This window comes from Mya arenaria, chromosome 15 (assembly GCF_026914265.1).
Source record: "Mya arenaria isolate MELC-2E11 chromosome 15, ASM2691426v1".
NCBI lineage: Eukaryota > Metazoa > Mollusca > Bivalvia > Myida > Myidae > Mya > Mya arenaria.
The window spans coordinates 25,262,653-25,289,006 of NC_069136.1; the positions used below are offsets into that span (position 1 = coordinate 25,262,653).

At 33.0% G+C, this 26,354-nt stretch overlaps 1 protein-coding gene across 1 annotated transcript; it reads left to right on the forward strand.

The window, feature by feature from the left end:
• Positions 1-1,359: 1,359 nt before the first annotated feature.
• LOC128220587 (calmodulin-like) lies at positions 1,360-26,126 on the forward strand. The gene is made up of 7 exons (XM_052929033.1): positions 1,360-1,565; positions 15,207-15,342; positions 18,820-18,847; positions 19,048-19,194; positions 22,606-22,757; positions 23,325-23,415; positions 25,080-26,126. Coding segments are annotated over exons 1-7 (585 nt in total). The 5' UTR covers positions 1,360-1,563; the 3' UTR covers positions 25,109-26,126.
• The last annotated feature ends 228 nt before the right edge of the window (positions 26,127-26,354 follow it).

The following is a 26,354-nucleotide window of genomic DNA, read 5'->3' on the forward strand; positions in this document are numbered from 1 at the left end:
TGACAATTGCATCCGATTTGGCCTTGTCAGACAGATAGCCATTAGTATATGACATGGTTTATGAATTAAGGGTTCGATTAAAACCCCATTTATAGCAAGCAACGCTTCAAGTGATGCTGTATGGATCCGTCAACATTGGCTGATGATCAGAATTATGTAAGATGTTATTGCTGCTCTAGAAAGTCCATATGGTGCAAAACTGACCTTCACCTTTGAGATGAGACTATTAATGTCATGCGTGACACACCTAAACAACGAACTTAACAAGTCTGTGCTTTTTCACTAGGTTTGAAAAATAATATGACTGAGAGACAAAGTAGTGCTTTAAAATGTTTACTATGCAACATGACCACAAACATAGATCATGACAACAACACACTTGTTAAGAGTGACGCACGTTCGCATGGAGCTCCACATGTCTGAGAAGTTTGATTGAATTCCTTTTTTTTGCTTAAAAGTAACGGCTGGGTCAGGAAGTATTGCTATGAAGTCACTTTTATACCTACAAGTGTGACGTTGACCTTTTTAACTGATAGCTCGACTATTATGCGCGACATTCTTTACAATGGTACTCTTAGATTAGGAAACGTTTGATTGAATTTACATTACTTGTTAAACAGTCATGTGTAAGACTTTTATTACTTATATCCATATTGAATAACATTGACCACCCATTGTGACCTTGATCTTGATATAAGAGCACTGATGAAATGCACGACACACTTTTTGATTTTTCTGTAAAGTTCTTATCATGTTTGTTCGGATTTCGAATGACTTGGTAATTTACAGCTGGAACACGATATTAACAGAACGATGGACAGGCGATTAATCTTTGCCTAGCGTTCGGGGGCAAAAACATTTCCAATATAGAAGGATACCATTATTAATTTATTCAAACTATCTTTATATTCGAAGTTGTGTGTTTTGTTTGTATTCAATCAATTGAGATAGACCCGTTAAAACAGAGTGTTTTTTTTCATTTTTTCGAGATGTACCCATCCTTAAGATAAATGCAACTATGATCAATAATAAATACAGTTTTTGTACAAATTTGATGTGTTTATAATGACTTGCGGTGTTAATAAAGACTTTGTAAAAGTTCAGTATGTCTTAAAGACTGGCCCATTCGTTGCCTCTTCTCTTTAACTATAAACACATTAAATCGTTGCATTCGATTTGTTTTAAAGCTTTATATACAACATTTAATTGGTCCTTACTCTAGGTCGAAATCAATTTTGCACAATTAAGCCGAAAAACACACACCCGTAAAACCTATATTGGAATGAGGTAATTTAGCAAATAATCCTGGCATCACCGAGCAGCGAAGCAGTGTCCCGGAGATATAGAGATGTGGGCGTACAAAGACAGTCTTTGACAGTCAAGCATTGCGGGATACGCAGCAGAATTGGACCGATTAACATAACTGAAACATGTGCTGACGGGAGAAAAAAACCTTCATAATTTTAGCACAGTGTTCTTCGTTGTAAAGTAATTTTAAGTCCAGTTTTCGGATTGGATATTTTTAGTTAACTTGGAAGGCACAGCTGGATACTTGTTAACAAAATGTAAGTGGTAATGTTGTTTGCTTCATATTCTGCTATTTCTAAAAGTAGCGAACTTTACTCCTGGCTTTACAATTAAAAAGATCGCCACATTATTATTTATTTTTAATACATGTCAATATTAAACTGCAAACATAGCGGTTCAAAGATGCATGCTCTTTAATTCTTGGAACCATTGCCTTTCATCTAAATGTATTATACATATAATGTTATAGAACCATGGTCGGAATGCAAACTTGCAGATTGTAAAAAAAGAATAGCACCACAGAAATAAGTACACTTCTGCCATGCCCCTCACCTTTTTAGTTAAGTAGAGTTTCATTTCTTAAATTTAACAAGATATGTATATCATAAAATCATCACTCTCCAAAAGCATGGGATGAACCCAAAACTTTTTATGCCATGCTGATAATTGTGACACAATATCATATAAAACCTGAACGAAAAAAAACAACATTTAATTTTATAATTAATTATTCCATCAACGGATAATTTGAAACAGAGAGGTAGAGTCCCAATGAGAATGCTTATGTAGTTTTTGACAGTAGAGCGACGAGAAATACGAAGCGGAATTGCATCGCTTAACGCAACTTATCGTGCGCTGATGTTAAAAATATATAAATAAAATATTTTGTGATTTGCTTTTTGTAGTTTTTTTTAAAGGTACCATTGGATGAACTTTTGCAACGTGTATGTGGTTGTAAGTTTACTGTGTTACGAAGTTGCTTTTGCATTATTTAATACTGAGATCAAACACCAGTGACATTTTAACGTGTTTTCAGTTATTATCTAGCAAAAGAAGTGTGCATTTTCAAAACACGTCGTAAAACATTGCATTACTAGCTGTATAAAATAAACAACATTTATGTCTAAGATTAGAATTCCGCACGAACTAGTACCAGAACACATCAGCAATATGTTTCTCAACAATGAATAAATGAGACCATTTTATTATTCAAAGATCTTAATTTTATCAGTGGTCTTTAAACTAGATAACATTTTGAAAATGTAATTATAATAAGGTGGATTCAATTACTAGCTCATGACCCAGTCCTTCTAAATACCACACTCCAACAATTATTAATTAATCCGTCCATCACAAGAGGCTGTTGAAGAGTCCCAGTGAGATAGCTTGTGTCCCTATGTGGGCGTAAAGAGACAGTCTTTGACAGCCAAGCATCACGGAAAATGCAGCAGGACTGGCCCGCTAAACATAACTCAAACTTGTGCTGACGTGAGCAAAAAACAACATTATTCGCGTAGTGCTCTTTTTAATGAACGATAGTCGAAACAGATCGAATTCTATTGGATATTTAATTATTTTGGAAGATAAAGTTAGATACTTGGGTACAAAATGTAAGTGATTGTCAGTTTATTTACTTTGGTAATTACTTGTGTTTTGTTGAATGACAAGTAAAAATACCAGCGACATTTTGCATTTTTTTCCTCATTTTTCCCCAGTTTACTTAATTGTTTTACTTGATGACGAGTTAAAAGACAAGCAACATTTTTCACCTTTTATTTAAAAATGTGTGTGTTTTTATAATAAATTTTCAAAATATTTAGTTGGTTGCTGGAAGTGGTTAGAAATGCTACATTGAAGTTTAATATTAAAACTACCAATAATAGAATAAATCAGATTTATGTTCCTTCACCATAAATAAATGAAAAGTTTCCTTTCCCGTTGTTTAAAGACCTTTATTCCAAAAAATGCAATGAAAATAGGATTTGAAAATAAAATGGTAGCGCGTGGGCCATTTTTCCTGATATAGACAACACAATATTAGGGACAATCCTTTCACAACCAAAGGTTACACGCCAGTGAGGCAACGTCCCTTGTGGGCAAACAGAGCCTGTCTTTGACGGGCAGGCATTGCGGGATACTGGCGGACCTGAACAAAACATGTGTTAACGCGAGCAAAATTATCTGGACACCTGGTTACAATTAATAAGTTGTGGTGTCTTATTTTTCTTTGCCACGAAATTGCAATTGTTTAATTAAATATTAGATAAAAAACAGTGAATTTGTTTTCGTTTTTTATCTACAAAACAGTTTGTACTTTTCAAAACATTGCTTTGGTAGTTAATTTTAAGATTAAAACCACCAATATAAGACCAAATCAGTCATATGTTTTTCACTATAAATACATGTGACTTTTCTTCTGAAATTATTAGGCTTGGTCCAGTCAACCTGATAAGGACATCAATTAGACAAAGTTCATTCAGTTATTAATCCCTCTATCACTGGCGGCTACTAAGCAGCGAGGCAGAGACCATATTTAAGCGTACAGAGAATGTCTTTGACAGGCTAACATTGCGGGATACTAGCAGTACCGAACCTAAACTAGTGTTAATGATAGCGGGTATCACAATTTTCGTCTGATAATATTTGAAATATTCCTTTTTTTATTGGATATTTATAGTTGTATTGGAAACTGGAAAGTAAAATTTGACACCGGAGTTACAAAATGTAAGTTTTATTAAGAACATTTTCGAGATTTTTTATTTCGTGTTTTACATGTTTTGCATGACCAAGGTATTTCTTACAAAACCCATGGCCACGAAAGGTTGACCGGTTTATACAAAACAAACGCCAATTTTATCGTACAGAAAATCACATGCTTTTGAAAGATCACATCATAAAAAAAATAATTAAAATTTCAATTATAAGAACACGCTAGTCATGATTTTTCTAACTCAAATTAGATTGACATTTTCAGGCACAAAAGCTAAAGTTCCCATTAATGATATTCGGTTTATAAAAAAAAAATGTAACATTGGTTCAGGATTAAGAAGATTGCATTTGAAAAAGCGTGTAAAAGTACCCTCCGGATTACACTTTTGGTTTCTATACCCAAGGCAGTATCAGTCCGAGATCATGGTGATTTATGATCGGTCAAAATGAGGTATAAAAACGTTAACCCGGTCGCCATATGAACTTGGAATTTCCTAGTACTTGAGAAAAACATAAATAAATACCCCTGGACGTACGAGATTAACAATACAAACATATTCGCAAAAGAACCTTCATTGGAATTTTTAGAAATAAAACGTGGTTATGAGTTTTTATCATGTCAATGTTAAAGTATAATAACCTTTAGTGGCATATAACTGCCGTAAGATAACCCGATAACGTTCACGAATTGTTTCGTGTTAACCACTTTGTTTCCGCGATGAGGTTAGGTTATCTTATATGTCACCACACATATCCATATATTTTGACCTGCAATTACACATTGCACATATAGGTAATACATTCCCTATACAAGAAAATACATTCCCTATACACACTTATGTAAATTTTAAACATTTGTAAAACTTCTTCATTTGTGTTTATTCTAATATTGTTTTTTTTCCATTTTGTACTATGACATTACACGAATAAAACTCCCTACTTTCTACCTATATGTTTGCAAGATCTCATTTGTCACGACATTGCCTGACTTTGTTTTATCATATAAACTATAATTCTGATCATCCAATTCGCATTTATCCGCTCTTCGTAACTCTCTATTCGCTAACGAATATTTTTTTGCTCAGAAACGGAAAAAATAGTTAGGGTCGGCGCCTTTTTATAGGTAGGGTCGGGTTACCCGAAACATACATATTTTTTTTAGGCCTAACGAAATAACCACTTTAAACATGCCATACGTAATACGGTCAATTAAATCCTTTACTTACTTGATTTCATATTTGATGAACATGTCTGATGATTTTGAACTTCTACACTTTGTTTTTTTATTTAACGTGAACTTTGTTTTATCTTACTTTCATTTAAAACTATAAAAAGTGTTTCAACCAATTGATTAGTTCGTATTAACTAACTATGCATATTTTGATGAAAGATGCTTTGGGTTACTTTATCTTTTTATAATGGAAACAACTGTTTAAGCAAAAATGGGAAAGCACGAAAACAAACTACATCTTTTTTTATTTTAAATTACAATGTTGAATTTGTCCAAGAAGGTGACCTACATCGGGCCCTATGACATGTAACGGATGGTCATGTTAGCCATAAAAGGTGTACATGGACTTTTATATATATCCACCTAGCCACTTCTTATAATGTCCCCTAAGTGACGTGAAGGCTTTTGTTTATACCGGCCATATGGTATCCTTAAATTATCACTCTACCCGCTACCCTATGTATATGACTCAGTATATTAATTAAGTTCAATGTAAAAAGGGAACCTTTTAGTATTAGAATTTAATGAAACATAAAATTTTATCAAAATGAATTTCTAATCTGTAGAAAAAAATATAATTAAATTAAATTCCATTCATCTATTGACACAATTTGTACAAAGTCAATACTGTCGCTCGATTTGATTAGTGAATCTCAATTTTTAAACTAAATAACCAATTTGCATATTGCATTCACGGACTTTATTTAAAACTAAGGATCGATTTCATTCTCAATGAATGGCGACATATTCTTGACATAATCCAATTTAAAAATGAGAAGCTGTGCATTTATTAATGTTTGTATTTAAAGATTTTAGCAATTCGTTAAAGTAGTAACGCTGTACTCAACAATTTGATTACCCTATCGGGTAATATCGCGTTAACAATTGTTTTCATAATATACGCCTGCTGCTCTATGTTTTAGCACAATACAGTTAATTAAAGACAAATTGACTTTATATATATATTTACAAAGATGGGAAAACTAAATTTTAATATACTATGTATTTTCCTCGCTTTTCAGAGGTCGGAGTTCACAAAATCCGTCTGACCCAGCAGCAAAGTCTGTTTAATGAAACTGGGCTGGTATTCAATTTTAGTCTTAAATGGATCTGAGAACGATATAGCTAATCGGATTACTTGTTAATAATAACCGACCAATAGCGTGAATGAAGTCAATGATGTATGACCATAAAATTTACTTAAGTTGAATATTGAATACCACCCCTGGTTAAATACTACATAGCGCAACCTATTATTTGTTACGATATGCATAGCCATAAAACACATACAACTCATTCTCGTAAAAGAGAAAATCATGATCAACAGAAAAGTTATAAACATAAATACTTATGTGTTATGTATACTTCAATTGCTATCGTAAAAAGTTTCTGCACATGTATTAAAAAAAAGGTTTACGTTTTAACGGTACCGATATAAGTGTTAATGTAGTGAATATCGAAATGCCTCGTACGTTTGTTGCTCATTCGCTCTGAACAAAAATCTGACATAATCTTGAAAATTGAACACATAATCTTTGTCAATTTAAAACATAATCTTTGTAAATTGAATAATCACTATAGAAAGCCATGCGACATTCATGTGTGTTTAAACATACTGATAACATTGTTATTATGCCTTATGAAGAAATGAGCATGTTTATGTTTGTTTGTACTCAGTGTCAAAAACATTGAGCAAATTCAACAACAGCACCACAAACAACGTCTAAACAACGTTGTCTTAATGAAAGATTTCTGTTATCCAATATACAAATACAAAAACGGTTGTTTGACATATTTTTCAATTAAATTTAAAGGATTAATATATTTCGGATCATGCAACTGCCATTTTTAAGGAAAAAAAAATATTTTGACAGGGAATAACTTTTGAAGTAATTATATAGTTTTTCTAAACTGAGGCTGAATCTACACACGTAAATCTTAAGTATTCAATAGACTTTCATGTTAATTTCTATTTTTTCATTTAACCAAAACATGATTTTCCAATATAAAGTAATAAGAGGTTAAACACAGTTCAGCCTAGTTTGAATACATTTCAATGCAGAACAAGCAAAAACATCACCAACAGCCATGGTTGCGAGAGACAAAATAGTAGCAAACATTTACGCCGACCAGAACGTCTAGATGTTCTTGACATAACACTTTACAAACAAATAGGATTGACTTTAAAGGGGCTGTGTCACAGATTGGCACCAAAAAAAGTTTTTTTTCTGTAACGAATCTCAGGACAATTATCTAATAGAATGTGTTACGCTTTGATATCATAATTGTCAAAAGTACCAAAATGTAAATAAAATTGTGTCGGAGACCGGGTTTGAACCCACGTCTCCAAAATTGAAATCCAGCGTCTTACTCACTGAGCTACAAAGGCTTATTCTAATCGGGTAACATAATTAAGCTATACACCTACCTCGGTAATATCACGAGATAACACCGACTATCCAATCACGCATAAGGAAAGAATTCTACCTGCTAGACATACCCAGTAAAAAAATTAATGGAAAAATACGAAATAACTGCTAAACATAAATACAGTGTAAACTATGTGGTACTTCAGTTAGTAAGTTTCAATGCATTGTACACATCGATTCCAAGTTTATGTCAGTTTTCGGCAATTTTCCCTTTTTTTCGCTATTTTATCATACGTGAGACAGCCCCTTTAATATAAGGAAAGGTATAACACTAGTAATACTCATTGACCAATGCATTGTTCTTATATATAACCCCGGTTATTACTGACAGTTTCAGATTCCTTCATAGTTAAGGAATGGACAATTATATTCCTCGACCAATGTCATAATTAATCCTCGATTACTCCTTATTTGGTGCAGACTTCAGTTCCTCATAAAACGATGGAAACAATTGTTGCCATAAAGTGCAAGAACAGAGAATGACAACGACAGATTTGTAATACAAGAAACTTGTTTCTATTACTGTAAAGAAAACTGAACAAGAATACTAAGTCGTAACATATGATTACCAAAAACATACTTAACATGTTTAACATATGATTACCAACAAATATTTAACATATTATTACCAACAAATATTTCACATGTTTAAAATATAGTTACCAAACAAATATTTTACTTGTTAACATATAATAACCAAGAAAACTTAATGACATTTTTAACATATATTTAACCCAAAATACTCTAACGTTGATACGATATAATTATCAAGCAGATACTTAACATATTTAGAATATAATTACCAAACAATGCTGTTTTGTTTGCTCGTCTATCAAGCATACCTGCCTTGGTGCATTCTGGATTACTTAGGTAACATTTCTTATCAAGTCAAGCTCATGTGAAGTGTCCATATGATTAACCCTGCCTAGCACGACGATGTAGCCAAAAGATTACATAAACCCGGTTTAATGGCACTTGGTAAACGCCAAAGACATAGAACACAAAAAACAAAACAAAAAACACAAACAAGAAACATGGAAGAACAGCACAAAACTCCACAAACAGCACAAAACTAGGTATGTTTAGCAACGATTGTTAGGTACCGCCTTGAAACGGTCAGTAAAATTTGAATTTACTAAGTAATGGTCCAGTTTAAATTTGTGCCCGATGAGAAAGGCTACTGTGACGACCTCCAACGGCACAAAGATTATGATTTTTTCACTTTTTGAAAAGAATGAGCATAAAAACAGTTCAGTTTTGGAAAGTTGTTTTCTTTGACTGTAAATGGCTAAAACCTGCCGGACACATAAAATCAATTTATGATGGTCTTAAAAACTATTTTTGTTAGAATTGCTGCAATATGTAGCCTTTTGGGGGACGTTTATAACCTTTCTTTACGCAATTTCTGGAACTGATGTTTATTGGGTTTCAAGTTTTCGTCAGTTCTAGTTTTTGTTTTAAATACTGACCGTGGAAATAGCTGCTATTCATATCTTAAGCGGTTCTTATTTAACTAAGTAGCGAGTTTCGTTTTAAACATTTCTTGTCGAATTTACTGCAGTTGATGTAGCGTTTTATGGTTTCGTTTAATAGTGTCTCTGGTTTTCGTTTAAATTTCTATTGTAGAAATTCTCCAATGATTAACGAGAGTCTTACCTCTTTGGGACAATAACGTTGAATGTTTCCCTAACTAATAATCACAAACAAGATTGGATATATATATAATACAGTAAATTCAGACAATTGCAATGACAGCTGATCTTCCGAAATTCACATCGGGGTATTGACATTACAAGAATACTTCATGGAAAAGCCGTCAATAGCACACATGCTTCATCGTAAAGTAGAATTATTCGACAATTAAGATGCCTTTTATATTTTCATCTTTAATTAATCTTTAAATATAGCCCGGTGTTTGCCTCTGATATGCTGCTATTCACCAGTTGTCGGGGGGTAGGTGAAATGGAAAACTACATACAAACAAGAAGAGCATACATGAGTCACAAGACTGATCTGTTTGTATGATACTCAACACAACCAAGGATGCAATTCTTTAACAAGTAAGGGTAGGTTTTATGAAAGGCAGGAAAGCAGAAATTATTCTAATCCGACTATTGCTATATCTAAAAAAAAATATTTCGAAGATTGTAGCTATGGTTGGACCTGTGTAATTTATTCTACCTGCTAGAGAATGAATATGATGTTTTACACGTTTTGTTTTAGCTAAAGCATTTGCTATGAAGGTTTATTTCCTTACATGAGATTAAGAAATGTAGGCGGTGTTTTGGAAGAAAGACCATGGTCATGAATATGTAAATCACGAATAAAAAAACCCTCGATAATATCCTTTGTAAACGCAAAAATCATAATAACCGAAAGCATATGACCACAAAAAATACGGCGATGAACAGGTGATCATGTAAGTAAAAAATGATTGCTATTTATGCTTGCGTTCATTCTAGGGCGCTTCATGGATTTGCAAAATCGCGGCCCAGCCTTCATACTGCACGGGCGTACGAAACATAGGAATTAATGAATCCATTTATGAATGCAATTTAAATATAATATTTATGCAATTATCTATCGAAGCGCAATAAAAATGTTATTTAATGTATTTTGATCTTAAAAGTGACACTAATTTTTCATATAATATTTTAGCAGAAAAATAGAAAAATATAGGGTGTTTTACTATAGCATCATCCAAATTAATAACAAATATATTTGTTGAAACAAAATTGCATTAGATTATTGCCACATTTTCTAACTAAAATATCACGAAACATTTAATGCATTTGAAATATACATTTTAAAGTAATTATATGTTTACTTTTTCTAATGGTGGCAGAATTTACACTTAGTAGTTTTGTATTCGATATGTTTCAAGTAAATTTAAACCAGTTTTGCGTTACACTCCAGCAATTCAATATAAAGAGATATAAGGTTAAAACCAGAGCAGCCTTGTTTGAATACATTTCAATGACAAATCAAGAATAATATCACTTACACCAAACACAAGATAGTAGCAAATCTTTAGGCAGATCAGTATCTGAAATTTCTCGGCTTAACACTTTAGAGCAGAAGAGATGGACTTTAATATCAGAAAAAGGTAATACACCAGCAATAATCATTGCCCAAAGCATTGTTAGAATACATAAAGCAGCCTTGTTACTGACAGTTATGGAAATTTATATTCCTCGAACAATGTCATCATATAACCTCGATTACTCCTCATTTGGTGCAGACGTATGTTTCTCGTTAAACGATAAAGTGCAAGGACATCGAATGACAAAGAAGGATCTGTAAGACAATACATTTTTTATAAGAGTCAAGAAAAAACTGAACAAGAAAAAAATCGTGTTTGCTTCTGGTTTCCCGACCTTCCCGTGTTTGCCCCTACCCTAGACCTCTTTATAGCCTTGAGAATTGATTTTAATTCTTAATGATTTCTTTTCTTTTCAAAGTTTAAAATGAAGTTTTTTGGCCTTTTAAAATTCCACTGATTATAAACATGATTATATATTTAAGCATTTTTTTACTTTTGGTTACAAAGAAATCTGAAGAGACAATTTGCCTTATAAAATGATATTAATATTTTAAAACCAGAAACAAACCAAACTTTTTACGCCTTGAAATGTAAACACGACGAGGCAGATACTGTAAGTTTAAGTCGAGAAGCATGTTATAATGTGACCCTTTTGAAAATTGACTTACCTTGTTAAGAAATAATTGACTGAATTTAACAAGTTTAACATATAATTACTAAACATATTTATTATAATAACATGTTCAACAAACATTTACTGCCTAAACTATTTAACATGCATAACATATCATTACCAAGCAAATGTTTAACATGTTTTACATATATTTACCAAAAATACTGTTTCGTATCAAGCAACCCCTTCGTTGTGCATTGTGGATGACCTTAGTGACGCCCTTTTCAGTCAAGATCATGTGAAGTGTCCGTTTGATTGATCCTGCCTCGCACGAACAAGACGAAACAAAAGAAAAGCCAAGAGAAATAACAACCCAAAACGCCCCTGGCGTTGACAACAACGCTTTTCAGTTATAACCAAGCTTATATTTTTGCCTAATGACGAAGGCTACGCTGACGATTTCCAACGATGCAAAGAACCATGAAGTTGTCCCGTTGAAAATCAGATGCCCTTAAATGCAGTTACATTTTTGAAAAATGGTTTCTTTGGATCATTTGTAATTATTTCTTGTCGAATTTACTGCAGTTAATGTTGGGAGCGTTTTTTTTTTCGTTTAATAGCGTCTCTGGTTTTCATTCAACATATTTTTGTAGAAATTGGTCCAATAATTAACGAGAGTTATACCTCTTTGGGACAATAACGTCGAATGTTTTCCTAACTAATAATCGCAAACAAGATTGGATTATATCTACCACAGTATACTTAGGCAATTGCAATAACAGCTGATCTTCCGAAATATTCATCGGAGACTTAAATAACAGAAGAGTACTTCTTGGAGAAAAAAGGCAAAAAAGTGCACACAAGCTTCATCGTAGAGTTTAATCCTTCAGCAATTCCGAAGCGTTTTGTATTTTTATCTTTAATTAATCTTCAAATGTAACCCGGTGTTTGCCTTTTATATGCTGCTATTCGCCAAAATCCTGGGATGAGGCGAATGGAAAAACAAACAGCAAGACTAAAAAGGTGTCTGCTATTTATTGTATTATGCTTAACACAATGGTATGCAATTTTAAAACAAGTAAGGGTTAGTTTTCTTAAAGGCAGAAAAGCAGACCTTTTTCTTATCCGACTACTGGCATATCTGAATAAAACATTTTGAAGATTGTTGCCATGGATGACGCTGTGTAGTTAAACAGTTATCATAACTGCTGGAGAATTAATATCATGATTGACGCCTTTTGTTTGAACTAAAGTATTTGACCTGAGGTTTATTTTAAAATAAATTAAAAACAAAGGACGGTACGAACTCTGTCTCTAGGGGAATCATTTAACTCAAATTGCTGCTTGTCGTGTTCCGGTCGTTTCACTGTAATATTGAACAAAGAGGATATTATGATCATGTAGTTAACATTGTATCATTGAACAAAGAGGACAAACTCCTGTAGTTGTCATTGTATTATTGAACAAAGAAGATATGTTCATGTCGTTTACATAGAATTACTGAGCAAAGTGGATATCCTTCTGTAGTTGTCATCTTTTTTTAACAAAGATGACATATTCGTGTAGCTTACATTCTATAATTGAGGAAAGATGATATGTTCATTTAGTTTATATTTTATTGTAGAGCAAAGATGACATATTCCTGTAGTTCACATTATATCATTGAGCAAAGAGAACATATACCTGTAGCTTATATTCTATTAATGAACAAAGATGACATATTCCTTAAGTGTATGTTATATTGTAGGGCAAAGATGACATATTCTTGTAGTTTACAATATATCGTTGAGCAAAGGGAACATATTCCTGTAGCTTACATTCTATTATTGAACAAAGATGACATATTCCTTTTGTTTATATTATATTATTGAACAAAGATGGCATATTGATTTCGTTTATATTATATTGTAGAGCAAAGATGACATACTCCTGTAGTTTACATTATATCGTTGAGCAAAGGGAACATATTCCTGTAGGTTCAATTTTATTATTGAACAAAGATGACATATTACTTTAGTTTATATAATATTGTAGAGCAAAGATGGCATATTTCTGTAGTTTACATGTATCGTTGAGCAATGGGAACATATTCTTGTAGCTTACATTCTATTACTGAACAAAGATGACATATTCCTTTTGTTTATATTATATTATTGAACAAAGATGTCATATTGAATTAGTTTATATTATATGGTAGAGCAAAGATGACATATTCCTGTAGTTTACATTATACCGTTGAGCAAAGGGAACATATTCCTGTAGATTCCATTATATTATTGAACAAAGATGACTTATTCCTTTAGTTTATATTATATTGTAGAGCAAAGATGACATATTCCTTAAGTGTATATGATATCGTTTAGCAAAGGGAACATATTCCTGTAGTTTACATTATATCGTTGCGCAAAGATGACATGTTCCTGAATTTTACGTTATATTATTAAGCATTATGACATATTCCTGTAGTTTATATCCTATTATTAAGCTAACATGACATGTTCCTGTAGTTGTCATTGTATTGTTGAACAAAGAGTTTATGTTCATTTTGATTAATTTGTATTATTGAGCAAAGAGGATTGTGGACTATAATAGCTGATGCATAGTATTTAAGCTTCCTGCTTCCACACGGTGCTTTTTAAAACTATTACTTGTCGATGTAGCAGCAAGGTGTCAGAAACTAGAGCTGTATTTCAACTGAAAATCCAACCTTAGTCGATTTATGATGAGGGCCCCTTGCTGATCCCAATGTCATTCGATCAAACGTCTCAACTGATATGCCAACTTAAGTCCTTTTTCTAACATTAGTACTTCTTGAAAATGTCATAGATGCTATATTTTCTTTAGAATATCTTTTATCTATTTACATACTTTTATGTTCAAAACATTCATAAACATCTGTCAATTTGACAATGAAATTTTGACGAAATCGACATTTGGAAAATGGTTTATGTTTATGATTACCGGCCCGGGTTACAATACCTAACCATTGGCAGCTCAAGAAGGTTGAACACCGAATCCCACGAATTATTGCTTAAGTAAACAGCATACTTCTATTGATGTTTAATTAACTTAAGGACATGAAATGCACTGTTCTCACTTTGTTTTGCCCTCCAAAAAGAATAGTGATTAAGTTCTTATTTATGTGAACAACTTATTTTAACTGTGATCCTTTATTTATGTATGCCCTTGGTTTGAAGAGCAAATGCCATTCAATCTCGACACGTGTTTTACTCTTAAACCGGTTGTTATCACGCTTTTCCAAAAGGGAAACTCTCATTAATGCAGACATATTGGTGTAAAAAACTAGTCATTGTTCCCTTTTCGAAGTGTTTAATGTCTTTTTATCGGATTTGTTTCAAGGAGCAAACAAGACATGTTTGGGTCGTAGTCATTTCGAGAAAGAAAATCACAGAAAAAATGTCAGGAGTGAATTTGAAGAAATTGTCTATTTCACTTTTAAAAATATTGATGTCATTCATATAATATGTTGACATTTTTCGAGATGAATACAATTTTATAGCGCATGCGGTAGATAAAAATATTCTTACAGGATCGTATTGTATCAATATTATAGTTTGAAATTTTAGACGACACCGAAACAAATAATAATAATAATGTTGTTTGGTGTGTGTTGTGTTTGATGCATGTGGTCTCTCTGTGTTGTTTTGTGTGTTGTGTGTGATGCATGTGCTCTGTCTGTGTATTCGTGTGTGTTGTGATTGATGTATATGGTCTATGTTTGTGGTTTTGTGTGTTGTGTTAGATGCGGTATGTCTGTGTTGTTCTGTGAATTGTGTGCCTCTCGTTTGATGTCTGGTGGACACATTGCGCCTTAAAACTGCGCTTGTCCCTGTAGTTTTTATTTGATTTCAGGTTCCCTCAATCTATGAATGCAGCTCTTATGGCACTGGGCGTATTTCTCTTCACCAATGTAGACGGAGTTTTTCACATTCGCCAATTAAACCCTCCCATGAAGAGACAGAGTAACTTCCCCATGGAACAAGAACAGGTTTGCGTAGATTTTAGTACACATTCTGGTAGCTATAGTTTTAAGGTGTCCGATGAAGTATATGGAATTTTGATGTCTGGTGACCCCATGTTGATAAGGTAAAATTTGAAAATGTTTAACATTTGTAATTTTAACTAAACATATATTACAAACGGGTTTTATTGGCGACGAAAAATGCTAGCAACATGTCATTTTACGTCGTATTTTAATTTAAATAATGAAAACACTTAGGAACGACGCTTATTATATCCAAGCATACGAACGATTTGGTCATTTTTTCAACTTACAAGGATTCCGCAAGCTATAACCGTTCAAGGAGATTAAAGATAACATGCTGAGGTTATCACAAATGGCTGGATTAAATTAAAAGCTTGTATATTGGGTACTTCAATATCTATGATTGTGGGAAATAAAGACTAGGTTATATCTTTGGGGTCCTATGCTAATCCTTAGACTATGATTGCATTCAGTATTCTGCCAAATGAAGTTTACCCTCAAACTGCTCGGAATTCTATTCTTTTAATTCAAGTGAAATTAAATATTGCTCCAATAAACCGGTGTTACACATTTAAAGTAGTTTCACTAAAATGCAAGATTCAACTAGCAAAAAATATATAACAGTGCAGTACAACCCCCTGGAAAAAGTCGAAACCAACATCATCTTTGAACGTTTTTATTTTTTTCTATACGTGGAAATCAAACGCGAAATGCCCAAACAAGTTTAATATGATACCACTGTTGTACCGGATAACTAGGCATATGCATGTAGTGTTATGGCAAATGGCTCGTTGAACATGTTAACTCATTGACAGGTGAAAATTTACCTTAACCATCCGATACAGTCGTAATCATTACAGCTCGTTTTCAAATACACCACAGTTTCTCCTTCCTTTGAAGAAAATAGTAAACGAGGGACTATAATTTTCATTGGAAACATCCTTCGTGTTTTAACTTAAGCAGCAGTTGTCAGTTCACAGCCTTACATCATTGTGGAGTGAGCCGTTAGCTCATGCAATGGCCTCGTAAAGAGATTTTCATGTCAACTTGACATTTCTTTGAAATATTGTATTTTTGAAAGAGTTCTTTTTCAGTTGTTTTAAGATGCGCCTTTATAGTAAGGTTTTTATTGGTGAATATATTTCGATTTTCTGAAGTTACTGTACAGGTGATTTACAATTACAAGTTCAACGTCAAGTACTAACATTTAATAAACATTGTGCGATTTCTTTTTTATAAAGAGGGAGTAATAAATGATTCTAGATTAAGTGCATATTAATATGGCCCTCCAAGCAGTAATAGAAAACAATGTAAAAGAAACAATAAGATCAGTCGTAAAAAAGCACAAAATCATATTCGATCGTGCTTAATTCTACACGAATCAAAAGCGAAATGGCAAAACAGTAAAATTTAGATGATAGCAATCTTGTACAGGGTAACCAGACATGAATGCATGTTATGTTTCGGTAAGTGGTGCTTTGAACATGACTTCTATTATTTTACAAATGTAATATTTACCTTAACCGCACTAAACAGCCACTTCGTGAACACCTATTATCACAGCTCGTTTTCAAACACAACAGCTAATGATTCCTTTAAAGAAGATAGTAAGCACGGGACTAGAATTTGCGTTGGAAACATCCTTCCAGATTTCACTTAAAGCAGTTGTGCGTTCATAGCCTTACATCATTGTGGTGTGAGCCCATTGCTTGTAATGGCCTCGTTAAGAGATTTTAATGTCAACTTGATACCTACTTGAAGGGATCAGAAAAACGCTCTATTAGCTTCCAATTGCGCAATATTTTAGTGTTTTTGAAATAGTTATTTCAAGTGTTTGAGATGCGCATTACTAGTCCAGTTCTGATTATTAATATATTTCGGTTTTCCGTTGTTTTTGTGTTTCTATTTTGATTACGAGCTAAGTACCACGCAATACCGTTTTGATTCTGCATTTAACGGCGTGCGAGTTCACTTTTTATTAAAAATAAAGAAATACACATTTAGTGATATTTAATATGGCTCCAGTGCAACCGTGTTTCATGTGTTGAATTTACTAAGCGATAAAAGAAATCAATGAAGCAGAAACCACTCGGAAAAGTCGATCTTGTTTAGTTCTTTGAGAATATTACGCGAAATGACAAATCTGATTTTATATGATACCACTTTTGCGCAGGGTAGCAAGGCATATGCATGTAATGTTACAGTTAGTGGTGCTGTGAACATGTTAACTGAATGACAAATGCAAATTTAACGTTAACCATCCAATACAGTCACTATGACGACCGCAATCATCACAGCTCGTTTTCAAACACACACCAGTTTATTACTCATTTGAATACATAATGATAACTAGAACTTGCGTTAAAAACGTCCTTCCTGTTTTAAAGCAGTTGTCAGTTCACAGCCTTACATCATTGTGGAGTCAGCCCATGGTTCATGTAATGGCATCGTTAAGAGATTTGCGTGTCAACTTGAGATCTGTTTGAATGCATAACGAGAACAAGACCGATATTTTAGCTTGCAAATGTGAAATCTTTTAGTGTATTTGGAAGATTTATTTCAGTTGTTTTTAGATGTGCATTAATAGTGAGGTTATATTTGTCTATATACTTCGATTTTCTGTAGTTTATGTGCAAGAATGTTCGATAGCGAGATCAGGATCACAAAATGCGTCTTTTATCCGGCAATTAACGGCGTGCGATTTCACCTTTATCAAAAAGGATGAATAAATTATTTTATAGCTGAAGCATAACAAAATCATTTTAAGCCAAACATTAATTTTGCAAAAGCACAAAGAACGATTATTTATTCGTACATCCCGTCTCATTAAGATGTCAGTTTGTTAGTTTTTTAAACATGAAAAATATATAAAACCATTGAATTTTGTTTGGTGACTAAGTGTATGCTACACTCCCTCAAACAAAAATGATTATATACTTTAAATTAAAATAAATAAATGCGAGTTCTTTTCCAGGAGCAGTTATAAATGTACTTTTCAAAATGGAACCGTACCAATCAAATGTCTCAAAAATGTGTGAAATTTGTCTATATTTATGATAAGAGTTTAGCGATTTTGAAGAGGTGATTATAAATGATATATTTGATTACCACATAACTTTTTTCTCTCGTACGAAATACTCGGGAACGGTTATTTAAACACGTAATGGCAATCGAACAACAAAACCAACAGCAGTACGGCGATGAAAATGTGTACGTGCGTCGAACAGAGCGATTGCATGTTCAAGCACTATATATTACTGTGTTCTTTTATATAAGAACAAGGTCAACTTATGAGTTTTTTCCTATCGAACTTATTTTTTAATTAACTGTTGTTTTATGCCTTCTGTTGATGTATAAAAACGGACACATTTCTTTCCTTTTTCCAATAAATTCAACTAAAACTAGTTTTGATTGATAATTCTCACAATAAATGCCTTTGCAAGAACCCATTTATAACCTTATTCACGAATTGTATTTCAGATGTGCTTCACAATACCACACTTACAAGGTAAGCTAGATATAAATGCATGTCTGTATGCTGACTTATATTTTACTATTAAAGGTCCAGATTCATTTGTAGATCAAGTATGTACACCGATAAAAACAAAGCTCTCTTAAATTATTGGGCAAAATATCACCCAAAAACATTAACGCGTAACTTATTGACGCCTCTGTTTACAGAAATACTGTACTAATTCTTACTTATAGCCCTAAAGGAGCAGTTTGCAACCTACATCGACAGCAATGGAGACGAGCGGGCTAGCATGGAAGAGGTTCTCAGCTACCTTAGAAAGTATAACCCAGACGTTACGCCACGACAAGTGAGGGAGTTCATTGCTCGGAGGGATAAAGACGGTGTGTATCTGAGTCTTTTTGATTTAATTTTATTGCTCGTTAAATTAAGAAAAACAATTAACACAAAATACTCATACACTGAAATTGTGAGCGAAACACAAATATGATTTTATAACAGAACATATTCGGTAAATCTTTATGATTGAGTGAAGCGAGAAAGCTTGGTCATTGGGATTTGATCTAATATTTCCGTACAAAGTAACATGTTTTCAGCAGGTTGGGAACCAAATTATGACGGCTTGTTGTAGTTGTAAAACTACAAATCTTATCGATGAAGCTTAGTGCTTAAAAATTGATTTTTGAAAGATGATATGTAGGTTATAATCTAAAACTAGATTGATTAGCAAGTGACTTAAGTATCGTAGTAAAACTCGTTTATTTCAATATGTTCTGCTGCCTTTGTGCTGACAAGCTCGATCTTCGGTCTGTTCGCCCAAACCCAACTCAACTCAAAACTCGTTTATATCCAGTTTGTTTGAAATGATGGCAATTTTATTGCACTCATAGTTCCTTGATTATAGTACTTGATTCATTCCATTCACGGACACTTTTGCAACTTTCAATGAAATTAGCAAAGCATTATTATGGTAATGATTCCCTTTTCTATGTAAAATAACACAATTTTGGTGAACCATTTTTTCAGAAGAAATATCTAAAAATTAGTAGATAAAACATGTAGTTTTTTTGTTTGCTACTTCATGCACTTATACAATTTATAAGGTCCACGTTAAAAGATATATATAACTTTTATTTTAACCCAAAAAGTTGCTGCGGTTCTTGTTTTGCGGGCCTATCTCTACTCATATTCTATTTCCTGCTTTTCTCTTCTTGTTCCTCCATTGTTTCTCCCCCATCCCACTCACAAATTTACTTTCCCTTCTGTCTCTCATCATCCTCTCTCTTTCCCTTTATGTCATCACAAACCCCTCTTCCCATCAACCCTCATAAACTTTGCACATCCTGCATCTTCTATTCCTCTGACTTGTATTTACCTCTTCACTTACTCTCTCCCCATCTCACATCTCCATTAATCCCTCCATTCATTCATCACTAAACTCTCACCAGACCTAACCTTCCTACTACTACCCTCTCTGTATCCTAGAATTACACCAATCAAAAACCAATGGTATTAAAAAGTGTTTTAAATCCATGAATAATTTGTACTGAATTTCTTCATAACAAAAAAGCGACGTATTTGCATTCATTCGCCTTTGAAATAATCTGTTTTTGTTCAAAACTGCTGTTGTTTTAATAATAAATAAATAAAGATCAGTACAGGTTAATTATTTTTTAAAACTAACAAAGCAAATGTTGGAATTTAAATAGGATTCAGGGATAAAACATTTTCATATATGGAGTTTTTTTGTCATACAGGGCGGATGGAAGGCGGTAAGAGGCTTCCAATGTGTATTTCCTTCAAGCAAACAGTGAAGCTACTCGTGTAACTCTTTTTATATGACCACTCCTGAAATAAAACTCGATCTTACACTGAAATCAACACATATCCTATATATATCTCACACATATTCATTGTTAGATACACTAGTCTGTGCTTCGCTCTGCATTTGTGCAGTATAAACTCTGTGATACACCATAATCGCTGACGAAGACATTTCAAACACGTAGTACAAACTTGTGAATTGTTTTATTTGTAATTGTGTTACTTAATCAATGCAACAAACGGTAAAGCAGATAATAAATGCCTGATAGACAATAAATGTGGTTTTGAAGAAAATTCAGAGTTTATTAATGTCATAAATGTTTAACCTCCCTATAGAAAAAATAATAAAACGCTTAGTCTTGAGCAAAAGAGATCTTAGCAGTTTGAATTTTCAGTAGTATTTGTTTGAAAATGTCGTTTTAATTGATGCTAATGTTCTGGTTGTTTGAAATAAGTCTATAATACCTCGTTCGGAAATGTGTACATCCATTGTTGTTGAATGATTAACTATTTATCGATTCTTAGGATAAGTTTAAACACAAGTGTAACTAATAATGTTCAACCGAACAGAAGAGGAATTGTAATTGACTTTTTGTTCGGAATTTTGGGTGTCATATTGACAGTTAACAACTGTAACATAACATTTAATGAGGTATCAAGAACTATTTATAATTGAGAGGGTGTTACATAATTGATAGGAAAAACAAAGTGTCTATACTATGATACCTAGATTAAATTCTTTGAATAAAAAATCCGAATCATTGAATTCTTGCTTCACATTTGTACGTCTACATCCAATAGGAAGGAACTACAGTTATACACTAATGCAAATTAAAGTTAAATGTCATCCCGGAACAGAAACACGTGTTTCTTGAACAATCACTCTTGTCAACATAATATAGATCGTGACGCTTCATAAAACATTCATGGGTTTCGCGGCCACATTTCAAATATACATATCCTCCCACGAGGCACATGTCAATGTCAATAACTCGAACAAAAGCAAATATACGTTCTTATGAATTGAAATATCTCAAATGATTAATTACTGTCCGTTCAGACTGACTTCAACGACAAATTGTTGATATTTATAGCAGAAAGGGTGTCGTTATTTGTTCTGGAAACTGATTTAGAAAGTGACTTAGTATTGCTGTTTTAACACCGAGTTATGGCAACGTCAATTTTGAGAGTGGCATAAGAAAGAAATTAAAACTAAAAAGTACACGCATCTGATGAATTGAAGAGCAATAATAAAGCAGTCATTAAATGACATCATATGTTATTTTATTGTTTATTTATAAGGAACAGAAAGGCTTGTGTACTCTGAGATAAATCATGGATCACTTATCGGAACAACATTCTTACACTTCTAAAATGTCTGCAATCGCTCATACTTTGGAAAATGTGACCGACTGTTTTCAGATATCACGAAATTCACGAATTTAACACCCATGTAATTGCGTTAATTCAAAAAACAACAATATTTTACGAAGACTCCACTCTTAGAATTTGTTTTGAATAATATATAACAACTACTCGGGAATTCCGATTTAAAATATGGTCATACGATAAGTTTGGTGATAAGACTGGGTCACACTACAAGACAACGCCTTTATCTATATGTTGTAACATAATTGTTAAACAACGGAAATTTGCGACATAAACAGAAACAAATCAGATCACCACAACCAGCTCACAAAATCCTCATTAATATCAATAAACTGTTTATCAGTGAAAGGTACTGCGTTGAAATTGTCTTCGAATCGCGGTTGCGTATTACAACTTCTGTGATATCTCGATTTCGATCATATCACGACATTTATCATCAAAATCTTTCAAAGCACAAGGTGGTCTCCAACACAACATTTCAAACCAGGACCACAAAGGTAAAATTAACAGGAGTAAACGTTTATATATTTTAATGTCACAGAACTGTTCGCTTAAACCGGTGTGCGGTTCTCCAATTTAAGGCGACGGGTCCGTGGACTTCATTCCCGACTATCTGATGGAGGTTAGCTCCCCTGATTTCGATGTGGCCACCGCGAAAGAGTGGTTCAGTCTAGAGGACACGAATGGGGATGGATATGTGACACGTGATGAGCTCATCAACATCGCTACGAAGGTTGGTACAGTATAGTTGAGATGACGTCGGAATACTCGGATTTAAGTTCGTTATCGGTATGAAATATGCAGATTTATTGACTTCATTGAATAGATTCATCACTCTTATTGAACTTACCTGAGACGGACTTAGTCCGAATGGCATTAACAATTGATATTGATCCAGCTGTCAATAAAGTAGCAAGTTAACCAATGAATACTTATTTAAGTAAGAAAACTAAATATGGTTAAAATTTACACATTCGGTACAACCGAAACAACTTAACTACAAAACACTTTTCAAAAATATTTCATGACCCCGCCTTGTGTTAGACCCCTAGGGTATATAAGACAGATGTTTAAGGCATGAGATCAACACATTTGAAAATATTTTACAACACACGCAGTAATTGAATTACGTTATTTAGGAACCATACAAATATATTTCATAAACTACAGAGTAAGGAAAGGTCGACCCCATCTTATTTCGTTGATACTTACTTGTTTTCCTGTATTTTTGTTTATCTAGAAATTCGAATGTATCGTTGTTCCATAAGTATAGGTTAATTATTGTCGTCCTCACTTTCAGGTTGGGATGCCCCCGGAAGAGGCGAGACAGACGGTGAACGGTTTCTACATGGCGGCGGACGCCAACGGAGACGGGAAACTTTCTTGGACAGGTAGGCTACTGGTCTACGTCTAAATTGTGATTATCATTGAGCTTTGTTTTGTTTTACAATCAAGCACAGTATTATGGTTTACATATTTACTTATTACGGGCTAAAATGATACACATCAAGACATTCTTTCATGGTTGGATATCTTAAAAGCAAAAATACGCTGATTGCTCCATTACATTTTATGAATACCTGCCACGAACACAGAAGTTTCTAAGTTAAAGATTAAAATCGACATATTCAGCCATCTTCTAAAATATATTCATATTTATGTTTGCGCTACGGTAAGTTTAATGATTTTAAATAAATCTGCATTGTGAATGTACACGAGTTTACTTCTAGCGAATTTTTATTACATGATATTGTTATTTATTTAATACTGCTTAAAAATATTATCTTGCTGCTTTAATTAGCAGCTGCCAATTGACTACAACTCTTTTTTGATTGGTTTGGTTAAAGTTGGCCAACAACATTATAAATTAGCCAAAATATAACGTTGATATAATTTGTCACCTTTTCATGCAAACGAATGCAGCTGTCAATTGCATAAAACTGGTTAGATTATTGATAATTCAATATTTACCTTACAATTATCATTAGCAATCAAATCATTAAATGGGAATGGTGCAAACAGGCCAAACAAAAGCATATGCGTAACTAATCCAGTGTTATGCAATCGGATGCAGCTGTTTATTATATGCTTACATGACATTCATCATTTACATAAAATGTAATTGTTTGATAGAATCGTTAGAACATGAACAGAATTTTCGACGTTAATGGAAAAAAGTTTAAATATATATATAGTATTACACACGCACAATACGATATATCATTTAAAAAATATTTACAATGTATTTGAATAACCTCATTTGAGTGTTTTTATAAAATTCAATTAAAGCAAAAAAATATGATAGCCAATTGTTTAAAATGAGTGTATTTTTAACTTTGTTCGCGCCTGAGACATTTTTGCATAATATAATTGTGATGACCGCTGCTGCATTTCCTAAAACGTTTGATGACTTGGTTAACGTCACGTCAATCATACTGATTGAGTGGTTTGATCGACAGCGTTAAACGTTGGCACAATTGGTAGGGTTTAAACTGTATGATCCTGTAATGTCGATGAATGGATCGTCTATAAATGAGGATGCCAAAAATCGATTGCAAAAACTCGGAATTGATTACCGCTGTTTGGCTAATACAGCCAATTAGCGATAATCAATTCCGAGTTTCGGGTTTGTCCGAGTCTAAAAAAAGATAAAAAAAACATGCTAGGAAAAACAGAATACGTTATTTCGGATTTAGCTAACACCTCCAGCCAATCATTAATCAAAATAAATTGATAAATAATCATAATTTACTTTCATGTTCGTCCACTGTTGTGTTCTCTTACCAACATTACAATTTAGCTTGATATTCGTTGTTTATGCATCTTAAGTTTAAGCAATATCGTGAACATTTGATTTTGAGAACATAATTGAAAAATGACCGAAATGGGTTGATCAATGATATTTCCGTTGATACAGATTTGGACAGATTTTCAGTCCCTTGTAATCATTATAACATAAAGTATAAATGAAGGAATGAATGTAGTACATCCTTTACAGTTTGTATATTTGCAGACAAAATGTTCAAAATTCAAATGTTTTATCATTTTCTTTCAGAGTATCAGCCGCTGTTCACTGAAAAATGAGCAAAGACATTCAAGCACGGCTGAACTGATAAGCAGTTGGAAACACTTTCAATACATAAACAAGAAAACACTGTCGTTCGAGCTTGTTAATATAGATGTTAAATGCGAAATGTAAACTTATGCTTTTTCTTTTTTATCTTTTATTAAATGTTTTTTTAGTCTTTAAAACTAGATTTACCGGCATGTGTTTTTTCGCCATTTGCTCAGTATTGTCAAACTATTTGTGACAAAAAGTGATCAGATATAGTTATTAATTTAGAAATGCATTTCCTCTTAATTGGTTTCTTATCATGTACAGTCATCAAGACTAGAATATGTTTGAGCTCATTTTGAAATTAAATCCCTAAATATCAGAACGGTTGCGACCTATCAAGCCAAGAACCCTCAAGGCAAATTAAGAAAACTACTTCAAAGCAAAGATAACGTAAAATGGGATTTTATGAAAAATAATTATGATTTTAAATTGTAGCAAATCTCCTTTTTTCGATTCTGAAGAATAGTGAATTTTAAGATAGATATAAAATAACATAAATGTATTCCTTCTATGATATACATTTAAATCTTATCTAAACAAATATTGTATTTTGATTTTATACCGTTCTTTTTTATGGAGCCATCGTTTAACCTTTTCGACCGGCGATATATAAGGTATTTCAGTAATTACTGATTGCTACGCTCTTTGAAGGTTGACTCTATGTTTTTACTTCGTGTCAAGTGAAACTAACATGCAAATTGTTTAATAACGATCCTCTTATTTTCTGAACACACATTTTGTCTTGCACTCTATATTAAGGATATTATTATCTTTTTCACCCTTTTCCTCTTGCGTGTTCACAATTCACATAAGAGCTTGGATCAACTGGGAGCAAGTAACGAAGAAGATAAATATCTTCCTTGTATTATTTTTCATATTTATCAAATTGTAGGAATCATAATACCTGATTTTCTTTAATAGTCCCATGTGTGTTAATTTTAAATGCATTGCAATTATTTAACAAACTTTATCAAATAAATCAACACCAACTACGATATTGTTATGTGTGTCTTTAACCCGACTTGATGTTGAAGCATAACGCCCTTCTTAAATTTAGTTTTAGCACAACATAACCATTACATATAACATTATTGTATAAGCTTTGTAGTGGACATAAATGTTTTACATTTACTAATACTGCAACATTCAGTGCTTGCAAAAAAGAGGTTTAATCAGTGTGTGTTTCTTCGAAGGTATGCATTTCTATGGAAT

Bases quoted from the DNA above. Each gene is read 5' to 3' on its own strand.
- LOC128220587 (XM_052929033.1), top strand. The intron at 18,848-19,047 runs GTAAGCTAGATA...TCTTACTTATAG, and splicing joins CACAATACCACACTTACAAG to CCCTAAAGGAGCAGTTTGCA. The intron at 23,416-25,079 runs GTAGGCTACTGG...ATTTTCTTTCAG, and splicing joins CGGGAAACTTTCTTGGACAG to AGTATCAGCCGCTGTTCACT.